Source organism: Centropristis striata, chromosome 14 (assembly GCF_030273125.1).
Source record: "Centropristis striata isolate RG_2023a ecotype Rhode Island chromosome 14, C.striata_1.0, whole genome shotgun sequence".
Taxonomy (NCBI): Eukaryota; Metazoa; Chordata; class Actinopteri; order Perciformes; family Serranidae; genus Centropristis; species Centropristis striata.
In genome coordinates this window covers 2,726,056-2,743,157 of record NC_081530.1, presented here as the reverse complement: position 1 = coordinate 2,743,157, position 17,102 = coordinate 2,726,056, and the positions used below count along the sequence as shown (strand labels likewise).

Sequence of the window (17,102 nt, the reverse complement as noted above, 5' to 3'; positions counted from 1 at the left end):
TACCTTGTGATAGTTTTTATTTTATTTTGAAGGGGTTTATTCAAAAAGACAGGAAATAAAGCAGATTTAATTGGCTGTGTAAAAAAAGTGTGCCTTGCTGAAAAATCCTTAAACACGCCAGTTACCTTGTGACAGTCCACATGATTTATTTTAATTACTTGTATTTCTTCAAATAGAAACCACTTCATTATTCTCTTCAAGTGTCAGTGTTGGTGGTATCAGTCGTAGATATAAAAGAAGTTCCTACATGAAACTGCTCACAACACAAATCAGTGGATTATCTTACTTATTTATATTTTCTGAATTTTGCTTTGAGCACTATGAGCTGAGGGCCATTCACTTATGATGGACAGATTTGTTTCACAGAATCAGTTCCTTCAAGTTGATAAGTTTAAACCTTTTGAGTTTTGATACTTTTTATAAAATATGGAGTCCGTTTCAAATGCCCATTTGACAGCCAGTCCTAAATAACACAATATTACAGAAATATGAGGTAACACCTCTTCAGTGAGTTTAGTTACCTGGTTGTCTTGACTCGACTCCAATTAAATCACTTCTCGCTCAATCATACATCCCAGTTCAAGAAAATGAACTGGGATGTATTCTGAGCTCATCCAGTGACTAGCTGTCTTTTTACCCTTTATAGCAGCTATTCTCAACCTTGGGATCGGGACCCCAATTGGGGTCGCGAGATGATTTCTGGGGGTTCGCATAATAATTTTAGAAGTCAGCTCTGTCTCCACTGTGTTAAAGTGTTCATATGTTAATGTGTTTTAGTCTTTTTGGTCATTTTGTGTCTTTTTTTGGTCATTTTGTGTCTTTTCTGGTCATTTTGTGTCTTGTTTTTGTCATTTTGTGGTCAATTTGTGTCTTTTTTGGTCACTTTGTTTCCTTTTTGGTCATTTTGTGTCTTTTTTTAGTCATTTTGTGTCTTTTTTTTGGTAATTTTTTTCTTTTTTGGGTTAGTTTGTTTCTTTTTTTGGTCATTTTTGGTCATTTTGTGTTCTTTTTTAGTCATTTTGTGTCTTTTCTGGTCATTTTGTGTCTTGTTTTTGTCATTTTGTGGTCAATTTGTGTCTTTTTTGGTCACTTTGTTTCCTTTTTGGTCATTTTGTGTCTTTTTTTGTCATTTTGTGTCTTTTTTTTGGTAATTTTTTTCTTTTTTGGGTTATTTTGTTTCTTTTTTGGTCATTTTGTGTCTTTTTTTGGTCATTTTGTGTCTTTCTTTTTTGGGTGATCTGAACTGTGCGTGTGAGATTGTGTTCAGTGAGTGGGGGTCGCGGACAACATGCATGTTAAATTGGGGGTCGCGACTCAAAAAGGTTGAGAACTACTGCTGTATAGGACAACAATTCACAATCATTCATTGGTTGTCTTGCTGCAGCATGAGTGTGAGAAGTCGGTATATTCAGCAGGCTGACACGGTACATACTGGATACTAAAAAGAGTTGCTTAGAAAGAATTGTTCGTTTATTTTGATGTACTTTTGGTTCAGAGACAAAATGTCCCTTTAAATAAAATATCATGACAGGTTATTACCAGATCATAAGCTGATGGTTAATGGCAGTGTTAGTGCAGTGATATAAACAACACACAAGAATAAATGCTTACAGTTGGCTATTTCACAGGTTTGAACACCAATTAGCTCCTCAATTGGACATTATTTACAAAATATTCAAATAAAACATTATTTAACTATACCATACAAATGCATGTAGTAAACTTGCAATACTGCCGTAAATGATTAGTTAGACATTTTTGGAAACCGAGTTAAATGAATCCTTAATAAATAGCTACACCTAACGTCTAGTTAGCTTAGCTTGGTATATTAGCTTGGTCTTATAGAAAATGGAAACAGCTAGCCTGACTCAACCACAAATTTTATAAATTAAACAAATAAGATGCATGTTCATTGGTAAGTTTTAGAGTTGCTAGTAGGTATTTGGTTACCTTTCAACATAGCCAGGCTAACTGTTATGCTAAGCTAAGCTATCTGGCTGCTGGCTAGCTTCACATTTAATGCACAAACATAAGACTGGTATCGATCTTCTGATTAAACACTCAGCAAGTAAAAAGTGCATTTTTCCAAATGTCCAACTATTCCTTTAATGTACAACATGTCATACACGTGTGAAACATGAGAAAGCAAGAAACGAATCACGCAATACTAGGGAAACAAGCAATAATTTCTCTCTTTCCAAATTTACATTAATTTACAGAAAATATTTCAAATTTACTTTATACTTTTCCACCGATAAAAGTCCTTAGCAACTAGTTAGTATGCTCGTCTGTCATTGTACAAGACATGTGAAAGAAAAAAGGGGTAATATACATTAAACAATAAAACAAGTCCATATTCATTTTATTATAAAATATTTTGTTAAATATAAGTAAAAGTTATCTACAACTTCATTTTGTCGTTCATTTGTATTTTGGCAGAGATAGTGTCCACTGTTCCGTCACTGTAGTCCTTCTGCTTGCAGCATTTCCTCTGGATGAATTTGAACAGGGCGAACAACGGGATGGATAAACTGGGAATTCCAGCCAGGATGAAGATGATGACATTGATCCAGGGTGGGAACGGACGCGCCTCCAGGGTGGGGAACTTCTCCTATTGAGAGAGAATTGTTAAAATTCACAGCAATGTACAACCTACAGCAGGTGAATTATTACCTCCATTAACCCTTTATCAGGCAAAGAACTATATTTGGTAACTTCAGGTAATATTTCGAGAAAAAAGTTGCAAATTTACTAGATTAAAGTGGCAAATCTACAAGAAATAAGTTGCAGATTTAAGAGATTTAAAGTGGCAAATCTGCGCAAAAAAAGTTGCAGATTTACGAGAAAAAAGTGGGAAAAGCAACTTTTTTCTCCCAGATTCACCACTTTAACCCTTAATAGGACACTCATTGAAATACTTGCAAATTCCAAATTTCAACCCTAGAGAATATTGGAGGATATTACATACAGCCAGAATGTGTAAAAAAAAAACATACGAAAATAATTTTTTGAGAAAAAAGTTTACGAGATTAAAGAGGCAAATCTGCACCAAAAAAGTCGCAGATTTACGAGAAAAAAGTGGGAAAAAAGCAACTTTTTTCTCCCAGATTCACCACTTTAAATCTCATAAATCTACACATTTTTTTCTCTTAGATTTGCCACTTTAATCTCGTTAACTTTTTTCTTAAAATATTATTTTCGTATGGTTTTTTTTACACATTCTGGCAGTATGTAATATCCTCCAATATTCTCTAGGGTTGAAATTTGGAATTTGCAAGTATTTCAATGAGTGTCCTATTAAGGGTTAAAGTGGTGAATCTGGGAGAAAAAAGTTGTTTTTTCCCCCACTTTTTTCTCGTAAATCTGCGACTTTTTTCGCAAATTTGCAAGTATTTCAATGAGTGCCCTATTAAGGGTTAATAACTTAACACATCTAAAAAGGTCTTTAGGCTTAAAGTATTGTGATGAGCACACTTACCGCCTCCTGGTCCCACACCAAGTAGGTGAGACTCTTGCTGACTTGGGTTATAAAGTAGAAAACTAAGATGACGATCATAATGAGTGGACTGACCACCCTCCATGTCACCTGCCAGAAGATGTTGGGCTTGTGTCCGATCATAAACTCAACATCCTTGTTAAACCTGTTTGGAAGCAATAAGAGGGGGTGTAATGTTAGCTGAGTGTGTATGAAAGCACCCATAAAAGACAACCTTGTACTTTTATTAGACACGGTAAATAAAGCAGCATGTGTGTTAAACATGTTGAAGCTGCACACTGCAAAAAAAAGAAAAGTTGGGTGAACTCAAAATTTCAAGGCAACAAACTTCTATAAAATTTTAAGTTGGACAATTAAGCTAAATATTTTAAGTTTTTTTTTTTTGAGTTTGCTCGACTCTGAATTCAGATTTTTGTCAACTCAACTGTAAGTTGTACTAATTTATAATTTTACATTGTAATAACTTTTAATCCTTACTTCTGCTAACTTCTGCAATGTGCTGAATTGGCACGATTGTAACGGCGCTATGAAATGTCAGCTAATGTTGCGACCACAATTTTGAGTTAGCATTGATACGCTAATGGCTACTCTTGTAGCTGTAACAAGCAGCCCCGCTAGCATCAGTTAGCCGCTAGCATCAGTTAGCAGCTAGCTTTCGCTAATGACCGAATTTCACCGCTTTCCCACATTTCACAACAAAGAAATAAGAGTTATCAGAACTATTGTCCCTTGTTGTGAACCCCAACTTAAAGATATAAGTAACAACAACTAACAAACTTGTTTTTGAGCAGACAACTGGCTTCCTTTGTTGTGCTAACTTACATTATTGCCCTAAATGTCAATAATTTATATAACCAAGTTTTACCAACTTAAATCACTGTTTTAGGCCAAAAAATACAAGTTGGGTTTTTTTGCAGTGCACTGGACTTCGAGGAAATAAAACTCTGTAGTCCTGTGTTCTCACGAAACAGAAAGTCTGGAAATAGACTATTTTGAAACAGTTTAGAACATCTAAGTAGCATTTTCACTGCTTTCATCAACAGTATTATTGACACTCTGGGCAAGATACACATATTTTCCACATTCCTCACCATAGTCTTGCTACATCACTAGACATACTGTACTTATTTATCTCTCCGGTGATGAGTGACACATTATCTCTGTTCCAAGGTCAGAAAACAATGTTCTGTTATTTACTGCTTTTTTTATATAGAAAAAAACAACTCCACTGACTAGCATGTCCTGTGAATGCCTCATGCATTTATGACAATAACAAGCCAAAGAGCCTGGCCACGCTAGTGTCTTTCTGAGGCTTGGGCACAGTGGTGCTTTGAGCTAAATGCTAATTTTAGCATGCTAACATGATCTCAATGACTACATTTAGATGCACAAAATATTCTGGACAAGACAATATTTCTACTAAACTGTTTATGTGTCTGAGCCGTGCATATTCTGATTAACGTTACATGTTGTTTTCACATCAAAATACAGACACAGATGGAGCCCCCCTGTGCAGTTTTGCATTTAGCATCAAATAGCACCATTCCCTTCTGTGATAGACTCACCTATCTATGCCATAGATGTACACAATGGCTATCATTTCACTTAATCCGATGACCAGAAGGGGGATAGAGCCTGCAAAGTTGTCAAATAGAGCCAGCCAGTAGTTTCCAGAACGTTGGGCAAAGATCAGCCCGATTGCAAATGAGATTAAACAAGTCAGACCTGAAAAAAGGATAGAAGAATTAGTTACACATACACTACTGGTCAAAAGTTTTAGAACACACCAACTTTTCCAGACTTTAATTGAAAATGATGCAGTTTAATGTCTCAGTCTACTCTGAAATGAATGCACATTTAAAATTCTTTATTGAGCATGATAGTGTTTTGAAAATAAAAAAAAGATTCAAAATCAAATTTTATGTTGAACGAAAGGACTAAAAAAAGACACAAAATGACCAAAAAAAAGACACCAAAAGACACAAAATGACTAACAAAGACATGAAAAGAATTCAAAAATGGACAAAATAGCCCAAGACTCCATAGAGTTAAGTTGTTAACCCATTTCTTGTTCCCTGAAAAAGGCCTACTTGTATAATTCTGAAATGTACATTATCTTTCAGTTTTGGTTAAGCTTACCTTTTTTTATTTACCTCTGGCAGTTCACCACTTACCTTTGGACCCTTTCAAGCTGTTCATTTGACTTGAACTGCTTGAATTTCAATTGGGATGTTCTAAAACTTTTGACCGGTAGTGTATATCTCAGGATCAAATGTTCTTATCCCAACATGAAAAGTCATTTACATTTAATAGGAAATTTGGAAAATTACCGCAGAACACTTCTTTGGGCCAAGATTTGGGCAGTAAGTTGAGGTCCTGCAGAGGAACCACCACTCCCTCGATGTTCCCAAACATAGTTGAGAGGCCGAGGCAGAAGAGCATAACGAAGAACAGGACAGCCCACAGAGGAGAAATAGGCATTTTGATGATGGCCTCTGTGAAGACGATGAAGGCTAGACCTGTTCCCTCCACACCCTGAAGGAGAACACCAAAGAGTTTAACCCATAAGAACCCATGTAACAAACACTTTAAATATTCTAGAACAGGGTCTCAAACTCAATTTAACTGGGGGCCGCTATAGGCAGTATCAAAAGGACCAAAATTACAGCAAAAAAAAGACACAAAGTGACAGAAACTAAAATACTTAAAAAAGACACAAAAAAGACACACAAAATGACTTAAAAAAAAAACACAAAATGACCAAAAAAGACACAAAATTACTAAAAAAAAAACACACAAAATGACAGAAAAAAACTAAATTACTTAAAAAAGACACAAAATTACTTAAACAAGACACAAAATGACAGAAAAAAACTAAATTACTTAAACAAGACACAAAATGACAGAAAAAAACTAAATTACTTAAAAAAGACACAAAATGACAGAAAAAACTAAATTATTTAGAAAAGACACAAAACTACAAAAAAAAGACAAAATTACAGAAAAAACTAAATTACTTAAAAAAGACACAAAATTACTTTTTTTTTTTAAAAAGACACAAAATGACAGAAAAAAATAAATTACTTAAAAAAGACACAAAATTACTAAAAAAAAAGACACAAAATGACCAAAAAAGACACAAAATTACTAAAAAAGGACACAAAATGACAGAAAAAAACTAAATTACTTAAAAAAGACACAAAATTACTAAAAAAAAAGATACAAAATGACAGAAAATAAATAAATTACTTAAAAAAGACACAAAATTACAACAACAAAAAAAGACACAAAATGACAGAAAAAAAACTAAATACTTAAAAAAGACACAAAATTACTAAAAAAAGACACAAAATGACAGGAAAAAAAAATAAATTACTTAAAAAAGACACACAAAAAAAGACAAAATTACTAAAAAAAGACACAAAATTACTAATCATAATATAAACATAAAATTACTAACTGTGATATATCTCCCATAACTTTCCTTTATGGATAACTGGGGTGTGGGTTCTTATGGGTTAAACAGTTACCCTCAGCTAAATCCCACGAGTGAGATTTAAATCTAATAAATGTCAGATATTCGATCAATATCTACTGACCTGACTGAGGAAAGCCTGCATGCTACAGGTGTCTAAATCTAATCCTTGAATGATGTCTGGGTTGGTCTGGTTGAGGTGGGCCAGGGTCGCATCGTAGTTGCTTTCTGTGATGTTGTTTTCAGGGTAATCGAAGGCATTCATCAGCTTGAGGATGTTGCTAAAAGATGTTTCAAAAAGATGAGAGATGAGTTTAGTCTAAGTGAATCCTAGTTAATGTTTTCAATGCTTCTTTTGTCACATGCACTGCAAAAAAAGAAAAGTTGGGTGAACTCAAAATTTCAAGGCAACAAGTTAAGTTGGACAATTAAACTAAATATTTCAAGTTTTGTTTTTGAGTTTGCTCAACTCTGAATTCAGATTTTTGTCAACTCAACTGTAAGTTGTCCTAACTTATAATTTTACATTGTAATAACTTTTAATCCTTACTTCTGCTAACTTCTGCAATGTGCTGAATTGGCGCGATTGTAACGCCGCTTTGAAATGTCAGCTAATGTTGCGACCACAATTTTGAGTTAGCATTGATATGCTAATGGCTACTCTTGTAGCTGAAACAAGCAGCGCCGCTAGCATCAGTTAGCTGCCAGCATCAGTTAGCCGCTAGCATCAGTTCGCCGCTAGCTTCAGTTAGCCGCTAGCTTTCGCTAATGACCAAATTTCACCGCTTTCCAGCATTTCACAACAAAGAAATAAGAGTTATCAGAACTATTGTCCCTTGTTGTGAACTTCAACTTAAAGATATAAGTAACAACAACTCACCAACTTGTTTTTGAGCAGACAACTGGCTTCCTTTGTTGTGCTAACTTACATAATTGCCCTAAATGTCAATAATTTATATTTCCAAGTTTTACCAACTTAAATCACTGTTTTAGGCCAAAAAATACAAGTTGGCTTTTTTGCAGTGTGTGAAACTCACTCTGCTGTGCAGGCATCATAGTTTTGCGTGGCCCTGAAGCCGATGATGGAGTAGATAACTGTTGCGGAGTACACTGAAGTGCAGCCGTTGATGATGGAGATGAGGACGGCATCCTGCTCACAGTTGTTGCTGAAAGATAATTATAATAATGTGAGGGGAGATGTTCAAAAGATGGCTCGTTGAACGACTGTGCAGTTACTCACTGAATAGAGTTGTAACTGGAGAATGAGATGAGTCCTCCAAAGGCCAAAGAGAAGGAGTAGAAAACTTGAGCACCTGCATCCAACCAGGTCGATGGATTCATTAATTCATTTACCTTAAAGAGAATAGAAAGTAGCTCATATAAACGGTAAAACTGAGCCAGGATTCCTATGCTAATTATTTCCTGTTGTGCTCTGCAGAACAGGCAGTAAACACTCCTCCACAGCAACTGTTCTGGCTGTTGTTAATGATTTATATATAGAGATAGCACTGTACACCAAGAGTCTGATATTCAAGGACGCACAATAAAACCAACAGCTGAGGAGTTTAAAAATGATTCATTGCTGTGTGAGATCATAAAAAGAAACTGGATGATTGAAGATTGATTGCTTAATCACACAGGAGAGGTCTAAAGTATGAAAATTACAAAAGGTCAATGGCCAAAATCACACCGAATGCTTGTTTTTCACTGAGCATAAAACATCCATTTGCGTGTCATAGTTGTCAAATAGTAAAACTAAACAAAACATCTGCTGGCTGCAGCCTTGTTGCTGTGTTTGGATAGTATGGCTATGCTCAACTGAACTTGGTACCGGGTCCTTTTCTCTATTTCGTATTCCACGTTGGATAGCACTTGGGGCATTCTTGTAACATCGTAATGCGCAATCTTTGCAATTTGGCAATTATGGAAAATGCCCAAGGGGCCAGCCCACCTAGTGGACAACAAGGTCATCACCAGTTATGTGGGGCGGGAATAGTGGGGGAAACTAAATTACTTAAAAAAGACACAAAAAAGCCACACAAAATGACTTAAAAAAGACACAAAATGACCAAAAAATACACAAAATGACTAAAAAAAGACACAAAATGACAGAAAAAAAACAAAATTACTTAAAAAAGACACAAAATTACCAAAAAATAGACACAAAATGACAGAAAAAAACTAAATTACTTAAAAAAGACACAAAATTGCTTTTTTTAAAAAAGACACAAAATGACAGAAAAAAATAAATTACTTAAAAAAGACACAAAATGACAGAAAAATAAATAAATTACTTAAAAAAAGACACAAAAAAAGACAAAATTACTAAAAAAGACACAAAATTACTAATCATAATATAAACATAAAATTACTAACTGTGATATATCCCCCATAACTTTCCTTTTGGAAAACTGGGTCAGATAATCCTTGCTCAGAAAAAACAAGTTTTTATCAGCAAACAAACAGAAGAATGTCTGCATGTCTTCAATTATACATCTTAGCCCATTGAGGCCTAAAACGCCTGTAAAACCTCTGGGCGATTTTAAAATCAGCCCCTAAAACCTGAAGTTTTTCTGGAAATTCAACAGAAGTGTCAACTCTTCTACTAAATAATAGATTTTTCAGCCTCTGTAGCAGATAGAAATGAAATTCAAAAAGTATTTGAGAGCTTATACAAATACTACAAAACGAGGTATCCGCTTTCCAGGCTTCAATGGGTTAATGCAGGCTTTTAGTTTGCGGGATGCCACATTTGAACAATCTGAGTTGAATGAATAATAAAAATAACTAAAAATAATTTTAAGTTTTGTGCAGTATTCTCTCTGACCAATCAGTGGTCTGCAGTGTTTAAGCCCACTGTCTGGTATCACTTCAACTTGCTTGGAACTTCAACTAAGGTGATAATTAAAGAGTACCAGGTACTGTCCTCACAAAAGAAATCATAGGGAACTGAGTTTAATCGAGTTAAGCTCTACCATCCAGTGGAAAAACAAGACAATAGGGAATAGTGACATGTTGGTGGCAGTGTTACAACAGTGCTTACATCTGGTGTGAAGAGGAACTTGATCCCCTCTATAGATCCTTTCAGAGTCAGTCCTCTGATGAGGAAGATGGTGAGGACCAAGTATGGCAGAGTGGAGGTGATGTACACAGCCTGAGAAAGGAAAGGGACAACATGATCCAAACAGTCTAGACGGATTTCAGAATAAATGCCTCCTATAAGAAGTGAGGAGCATTTATGGGTACAAGTCAGGAACTGGCCTACCTTACATATTTCAAGGGTGCAAAAAAGTCCCAAAAAAATGGTTCCCAAGCGAAATTTTGAGTTTTTGACCTTCTAATTTGTATATCAAAATGGCGGCCATTGGTCATTGGACCATTTCCCCTTAGTTTTTTTGTAAGTAGGCAATCAAAGATGAGGAAATTAAGTTTCTGGATCTATAGTCTAGGGTCAGAGCAAGAATATAGTGGAGGCTCAGTGTCTTTTTTATGTATATACAGTACAGGCCAAAAGTTTGGACACACCTTCTCATTCAATGTATTTCCTTTATTTTCATGACTATTGACATTTTAAATTCATCAAAACTATAAATGAACACATGTGGAATTATGTACTTAACAAAAAAGTGTGAAATAACTGAAAACATGTCTTATATTCTAGTAAGCAAAGGGTGGTTACTTTGAGGAATCTAAAATACAAGACATGTTTTCAGTTATTTCACACTTTTTTTGTTAAGTACATAATTCCATATGTGTTCATTCATAGTTTTGATGCCTTCAGTGAGAATCTACAATGTAAATAGTCATGAAAATAAAGAAAAACGCATTGAATGAGAAGGTGTGTGTCCAAACTTTTGGCCTGTACTGTATATATATATATATATATATATATATATATATTTTTTTTTTTTTTTGCAAAATACCAACTGGAACATTTAAAAGTGATTGATTGAATATTTATGTCGGCCTTAAAAAAAGACACAAATAATGCTTAATTTCACCTTAAAAGTTGGTATTTTGCATATATATAAATATACATAAAAAAGACACTGAGCCTCCACTATATCCTTGCTCTGACCCTAGACTATAGATCCAGAAACTTAATGTCCTCATCTTTGATTGCCTACTCACAAAAAAACTAAGGGGAAATGGTCCAACAACTGAGCAAGATGGGCAATTTGGCCGCCATTTTGATATGCAAATGAGAAGGTCAAAAACTCAAAATTTCGCTCGGGAACCTTTTTTTTTTTGGATTCAGCACCCTTGAAATAAGTAAAGTAGGCCGGTTCCTGACTTGTACCCATAAATGCTCCTCACTTTCACTTTTTGGACAATTCCATCTAGACTAAAATACTTATATTATATCTGTATTTCTGGACAGACCTCTAACATAAATACACACATCAGACTATTCATGTGTAATGTGACTTTCAGACCTTTCCTGTGGTCTCAATGCCCCGAATGGTGCAGACGTAGAGCAGAGTCCAGGCAGAAACCAGGGCGAGCACCATCCACCACTGCAGACCTCCAGACTCATCGATAGCTGTTGAAGTGTTCAGAGTCTCTCTGTACCAGAAGTAGTCCACAGTGCTGCTCCGAGCACACTCCTCCACCAGACCTGCAGACAACAGATACGCAGATAGCAAAGGGGAAAGATGTTGCCACATAATGTACAGCAGCTGTTCTCAACCTTGGGGTCGGGACCCCAGTTGGGGTCGTGAGATGATTTTTCTGGGGGTCGCCAAATCATTTTGGAAGTCAGCTCTGTCTCCACTGTGTTAATGTGTTAATGTGTTTTAGTCTTTTTGGTCACTTAATGTCTTTTTTTTTGTCATTTTGTGTGTTTTTTGGTCATTTTGTGTCTTTTTTGGTCATTTTGTTTCTTTTTTTGGTCATTTTTGGTCAATTTGTGTCTTCTTTGGTCATTTTGTTTCCTTTTTGGTCATTATGTGTCTTTTTTAGTCATTTTGTGTCATTTTTTGGTAATTTTTTTCTTTTTTGGGTTATTTTGTTTCTTTTTTTTGGTCATTTTTGGCCAATTTGTGCCCTTTTTTGGTCATTTTGTGTCTTTTCTGGTCATTTTGTTTCTTTTTTTGGTCAATTTGTGTCTTTTTTTGTCATTTTGTGTCTTTTCTGGTCATTTTGTGTCTTTTTTGGTAATTTTGTGTCTTTTTTGGTAATTTTGTGTCTTTTTTTGGTAATTTTTTTCTTTTTGGGGTTATTCTGTTTCTTTTTTTGGTGATTTTTGGTCAATTTGTGTCTTTTTTTGGTCATTTTGTGACTTTTTTTGGTCATTTTGTGTCTTTTCTGGTCATTTTGTGTCTTTTTTGGTCATTTGTTTACTTTTTTTGGTCATTTTGTTTCTCTTTTTGGCTGATCTGAACTGTGCGTGTGAGATTGTGTTCAGTGAGCGGGGGTCGCGGACAACATGCATGTTAAATTGGGGGTCGCGACTCAGAAAGGTTGAGAACTACTGCTGTACAGGACATGTGCAGGTTTTGAATTCTTTCTGACTGTTGTCTTGATCAAGGTGTACCTGTCCTGTTGGCGTTGAGGGGACACTGGCTCCAAGGCAGAGGATCTTGAAAGGAGTTGAAGAGATACCACATGATCCAGGCCATGATGGTGTTATAGTACATACCCACCAGAAATGAGACAAGTAAGGACGCAATACCTGTAACAACATGAAACAATTAGTCACGTAGCCATTAGTTATTATATCAGCAATGTGAGGCTGAAAATACACCAATGTTTCAAGGTAAATGCTAACATTAGCCTGCTAACATGCTCACAATGGCAACACTAACATGCTGGTGTGAAGCAGCTATTATGTTTATTGTGTTAACCACTTTAGATAAGCATGTTACCATACTAATGTTAGCTAGGTATCACTGAAAACAAAGTACAACTGAAACTGATGGGGATAACGAGAGTTTTGTAGGTATTGCGCCAAAACCAGCGTAGTGAAAGACGAGATGAAAAGTTAGCATCACCAAAATGATCATAATTCATCAACTCTGTTGGGGACATGCATGTCTCTGAACCAATTGGTGAACCTCATCATAGTGAAAAAATGTCATGTTAATCAATTGAATATATTTTTAGATAATTCAGTCGGGACCAAAGGTGGACCAACCATCTGGCCTCCAGTCAGTGCTGTCTTTTCTGGATCAACACTAGGAGTGTGCCATATCGTATCATTCACGATAATATCAGTATTTTTTTTTTATGGTTAAAAAAAATGCATATCATGATATTGGCAACGTTCCTACTTCTTGATGTAGTGGTTAAAGTTGTTTTAATCACAAAAAGCTACTTACTCCCTGTCGCTAAACACATGCAGCTTTCAAAATAAGAGCACAGTGTGTTGACAGAATCCACCACAGAACTTACAAGAAGACTGTCAAAATAAGATGCCTTAAATAAAACATACAAGAACCTTTATTCTCCTTTACAAAATGTCATTAAAATATGCCCCCGAAACCCCTAAATGGTTATTTTTATTATTTGCTCATACTCTGGAGTCAAGAGTAAAAAATTTTTATTTGGCAACTGTTGAGATTTGCACTTCACACTACATTTCAGACTTTCATTTATTTATACAGACTAAAAAAACAACAACATATTTTCTATATATTTTTAAGTATTTGGTAATATCGTCAAGAATATCGTTATTGCAAAAATAGCCTGAAATATCGTGATATTCTTTTAGGGCCATATCGCCCAGCCCTAATCGACACACTAATTATATATGCTTTTCTTTTACGCACCAACTCCAGTCAGGTATGGATTGATTGACCTCCAGACCCCCATGCTGCCTTTCCTCAGTCGTTGGCCGATGGCAAACTCCAGATGCAGCAGTGGGATTCCCTCCAGGACCAGCAGGATGAGGAACGGGATCATAAACGCTCCTAGAAGCACAACATTCATCATTGTCATAAGTAAATACTCAGCAGTCGACTTCATTCACAAATCTGTTCCCATAAAGACTCCCATAAACTATAAAAAGCATTATACGTGTTTTATCACCTGCAAGGTACCATAAAAACCTGATAGACTCACAGATTCACTTTTACATATAGTGTTTACGTTTGAGAAAGTACAGTGAAAGTAAATAATTCCCAATAGTTTCAATATGTAGATCGCTGCAAACAAATTTAGGTTGGTAGACTATTTTCTAGGATTCATGATCCAGTGATTCGTTTTTAACTTTTAAGATGTGAAATGTAAAAAAGGCTATGATTTTTAAGCGAATTAGAGCAGAATTCAGACTCAAATCCTGGATCTCTGCAGTCTGTAAACATCTTACCAACACATTTTGATAAAATAATGTTTTTTTAAAATAAAAAAAATACCTACAGGTGTGTTATTTAATGTTTTAATTAAATTAATTCCGACTCCTTCCACGCCTTCAAAATAGCTTACAATACCTGAACTCATAATCTCTCATCTCTGTTTAGTTGTTTTCTTCTATATTTTGTGTTTGTGTGTGTCTAATTTCCTGTCATGTTAAGCAACTTTGAGAACCTTTAAAAGCGCTATAAAAATGTAATGTATTATTATTATTATTGTTGTTATTATTATTAAGAATCCACTATAAGTATGGATGTTATAGTTTATTTATTTCCTCTCAATTTTTTTAAATTATTATTATTATTTTCATTTATTTATTTTTTTAAATATTTAATTTATTTAATTTGTTCATTAATATGATTTAATTCAATTTATTTATTATTATTATTTATTAATTAATAAATTTATTTTTTTATTTTTTTATTAACTCAAGTATTTGTTTTCCTCCGAGATTACTGTTGGTTATGAGAGGGAGGTGTATTACTTTTTGGGAAAAACCTCAATAAATAAAGTTTTGGAGAAAAAAAAAGTATGGATGTTATATACTATGTTTAATTTTGACTGAAAGAACAGTTTTGGGAAAGCTTGCTTCAGTTAATGAAAACAGTTAAATCCTTTTAAATCCTTTCTACTGATTCATACACACTGCTCATTTTCTTTTTCTTTTTTTTCTTCTTTTTTTTTTTACATTTTGTCTTTATTTAGAACAGTCATCACCGTTTTGATAATAGACACTGTGATCCATATTTTCACATTTTCAGGCATCTCAACCACAGAACACCCAGTCCCAGCCCAGCCTACCTCCTCCATGGCTCTGACACAGGTAAGGGAACCTCCAGACGTTGCCTAGTCCCACACAGAAGCCCACACAGGTGAGCAGATACTGGGCTTTGTTGTCCCATTTGGGCCTGTCCCCTGCCTCCTCCTTTTCCATCCTCTCCAGGTCCCCGTGAGACGGGATCCGGTCGTCCAGTCCTCGGTTTGGAAACTTCAGCTTCATGGTTGCTTCTTATACAGGACTCAGAAAATGTAAAATGTAGCCGTTGAGTCTCCTTTTGGTGGACCCGTTGTTGCTTTTGCTACTTTCCTTGGAGCCTTAAAGAGGCTGCGTCCTATTATCTCAGACAGTTTCTCCTCTGCTGAAACTGTTACTGATTCTCCGTGTTCTGTCTCTCTCCGAGTCCTGTAACTACTGTACGTCCTGTTAAGGGGTGCTGAGGTATTTACTGCGACCTGAACCGCAGTTATCAGTAGCTCATTATAGTCTGTGTTGCATTATGTAATGTCAGCAGGGTTGAAGGGAAAGAGGTGAAGCCTTCTTGATAATGGTTAATGCATCACATGAGGCGATTTTCCCTTCTCCTCACTGTCCGCTTTTAAAAGGAATCTTAAAAAACCCACAGTCCATAGAGACTTTTAAAAAGGGACTAAAAACATTCGTTTTTAGCAAAACCTTTGGTTCCTCCTATGGTTTTTAGATTATGTATGTATGTTTTCTGTTTTTAGCTGTTTTTTCCCCCTTTTTTTATCCTTTTTATAATTAGAATGTTATACTTTTAACCTGTAGCACTTTGAGATTTCCTGTAATGTAAAGTGCATTACAAATAAAATGTATTATTATTATTATTATTTATTATTTATTATTATTCATTTTTATTCACTGGCTTTTAACTCAACATGAGCCTTTGCTCCGTTTTATTTTTTGTTTTTATTTGTTCTTTGTGGCTTTTTAAAAGAAAGATTCATTTTAAAATTGAGATTCATTTTAAAACCCACTTTTATTTACTGTTTTTTGTTTTACCCAGCATGAGACTGTCTTAAAGGGCTCTATAAATAAAGTTGATTTGATTTGATTTGAAAGATGAGTTTAGTATACAAAACTTTGAGAAGTTGTTTGTTTTTTTACTATATCACTTCTCTTACCGATGGCCAACAAGCTTATCCAATAAGTGTTGTGAAAGAAAACTTTTTTGTCTCACTTTGTTTGGTAGAAAGAAAGAATGAAACATTGTACATTCACTTCCCATCATAGCTTATCTTAACTATCAGGTCACTCCTTTTCAGTCCTTGAGAGATCTGATTGTTTTATTGTGGAGGGATCTTCAAGGATATCAGTCAGTGCAGCAAATTTAGACCGTGTTCTCTCTTTTATTATTTTTATGTAAATAATTTGAGTAGTATCAAAATGTTAGAGCGCAGGAAAAAAAGGCATTTTCCTTTTCAAATTTGTATTGGAAAAAAATCCTGCAGTGTAATTGTAAAGTCATTCAGAGTCCATATAAACCTTATCAGTGTACCTTTCTAATGCAATTATTAACCAAGGAAGGACGCGTGTCGGCACTAACAGAAGGCTCTGTACTGACTCGTGATCTGCAGCTATCTACCAGGGGTTATTGTAAGGATGTCCATAAAGCTTTTAGCGAGTGTACACTTGTGTGTTACTTCAGTTAGATCATGCATCTACCTAAATTATACAGTGTTTCTGTGTTGTCCCGTTTTTCAATTAATATTTTCCTTGTTTCACTGTGTTAGAAATTCATTTTTATGCAAGGGGCTGGAGCCAATCACACACTGTAACAAATTGCTGTAAGAAAACAGCCAAATTGTGACAGTAACATACTGTTTTCCATTCCATTTTTTTTTTTTTTTTTTTTACTTTTGATACTGTGTGCTTTTTAACCTGTTTGCTGCTGGAAACTCAATGTCCCTGAGGGAGCCATCCCAAGGGACCAATAAAGTTTTATCTATCTATCTATCTATCTATCTATCTATCTATCT

At 35.1% G+C, this 17,102-nt stretch overlaps 1 protein-coding gene across 1 annotated transcript; it reads right to left on the bottom strand.

Annotated features, from left to right (window-relative positions):
• Positions 1–1,448: 1,448 nt before the first annotated feature.
• On the bottom strand, positions 1,449–15,646 carry LOC131984650 (sodium-dependent neutral amino acid transporter B(0)AT1-like). The gene is made up of 12 exons (XM_059349551.1): positions 15,126–15,646; positions 13,742–13,882; positions 12,508–12,645; positions 11,408–11,589; positions 10,015–10,125; positions 8,212–8,324; positions 8,009–8,137; positions 7,096–7,252; positions 5,827–6,031; positions 5,062–5,221; positions 3,479–3,641; positions 1,449–2,611 (listed from the first exon to the last, which is right to left on the bottom strand). Exons 1-12 carry the CDS (start codon positions 15,322–15,324, stop codon positions 2,402–2,404), a joined length of 1,908 nt encoding a protein of 635 aa, XP_059205534.1. The 5' UTR covers positions 15,325–15,646; the 3' UTR covers positions 1,449–2,401.
• Positions 15,647–17,102: the final 1,456 nt, after the last annotated feature.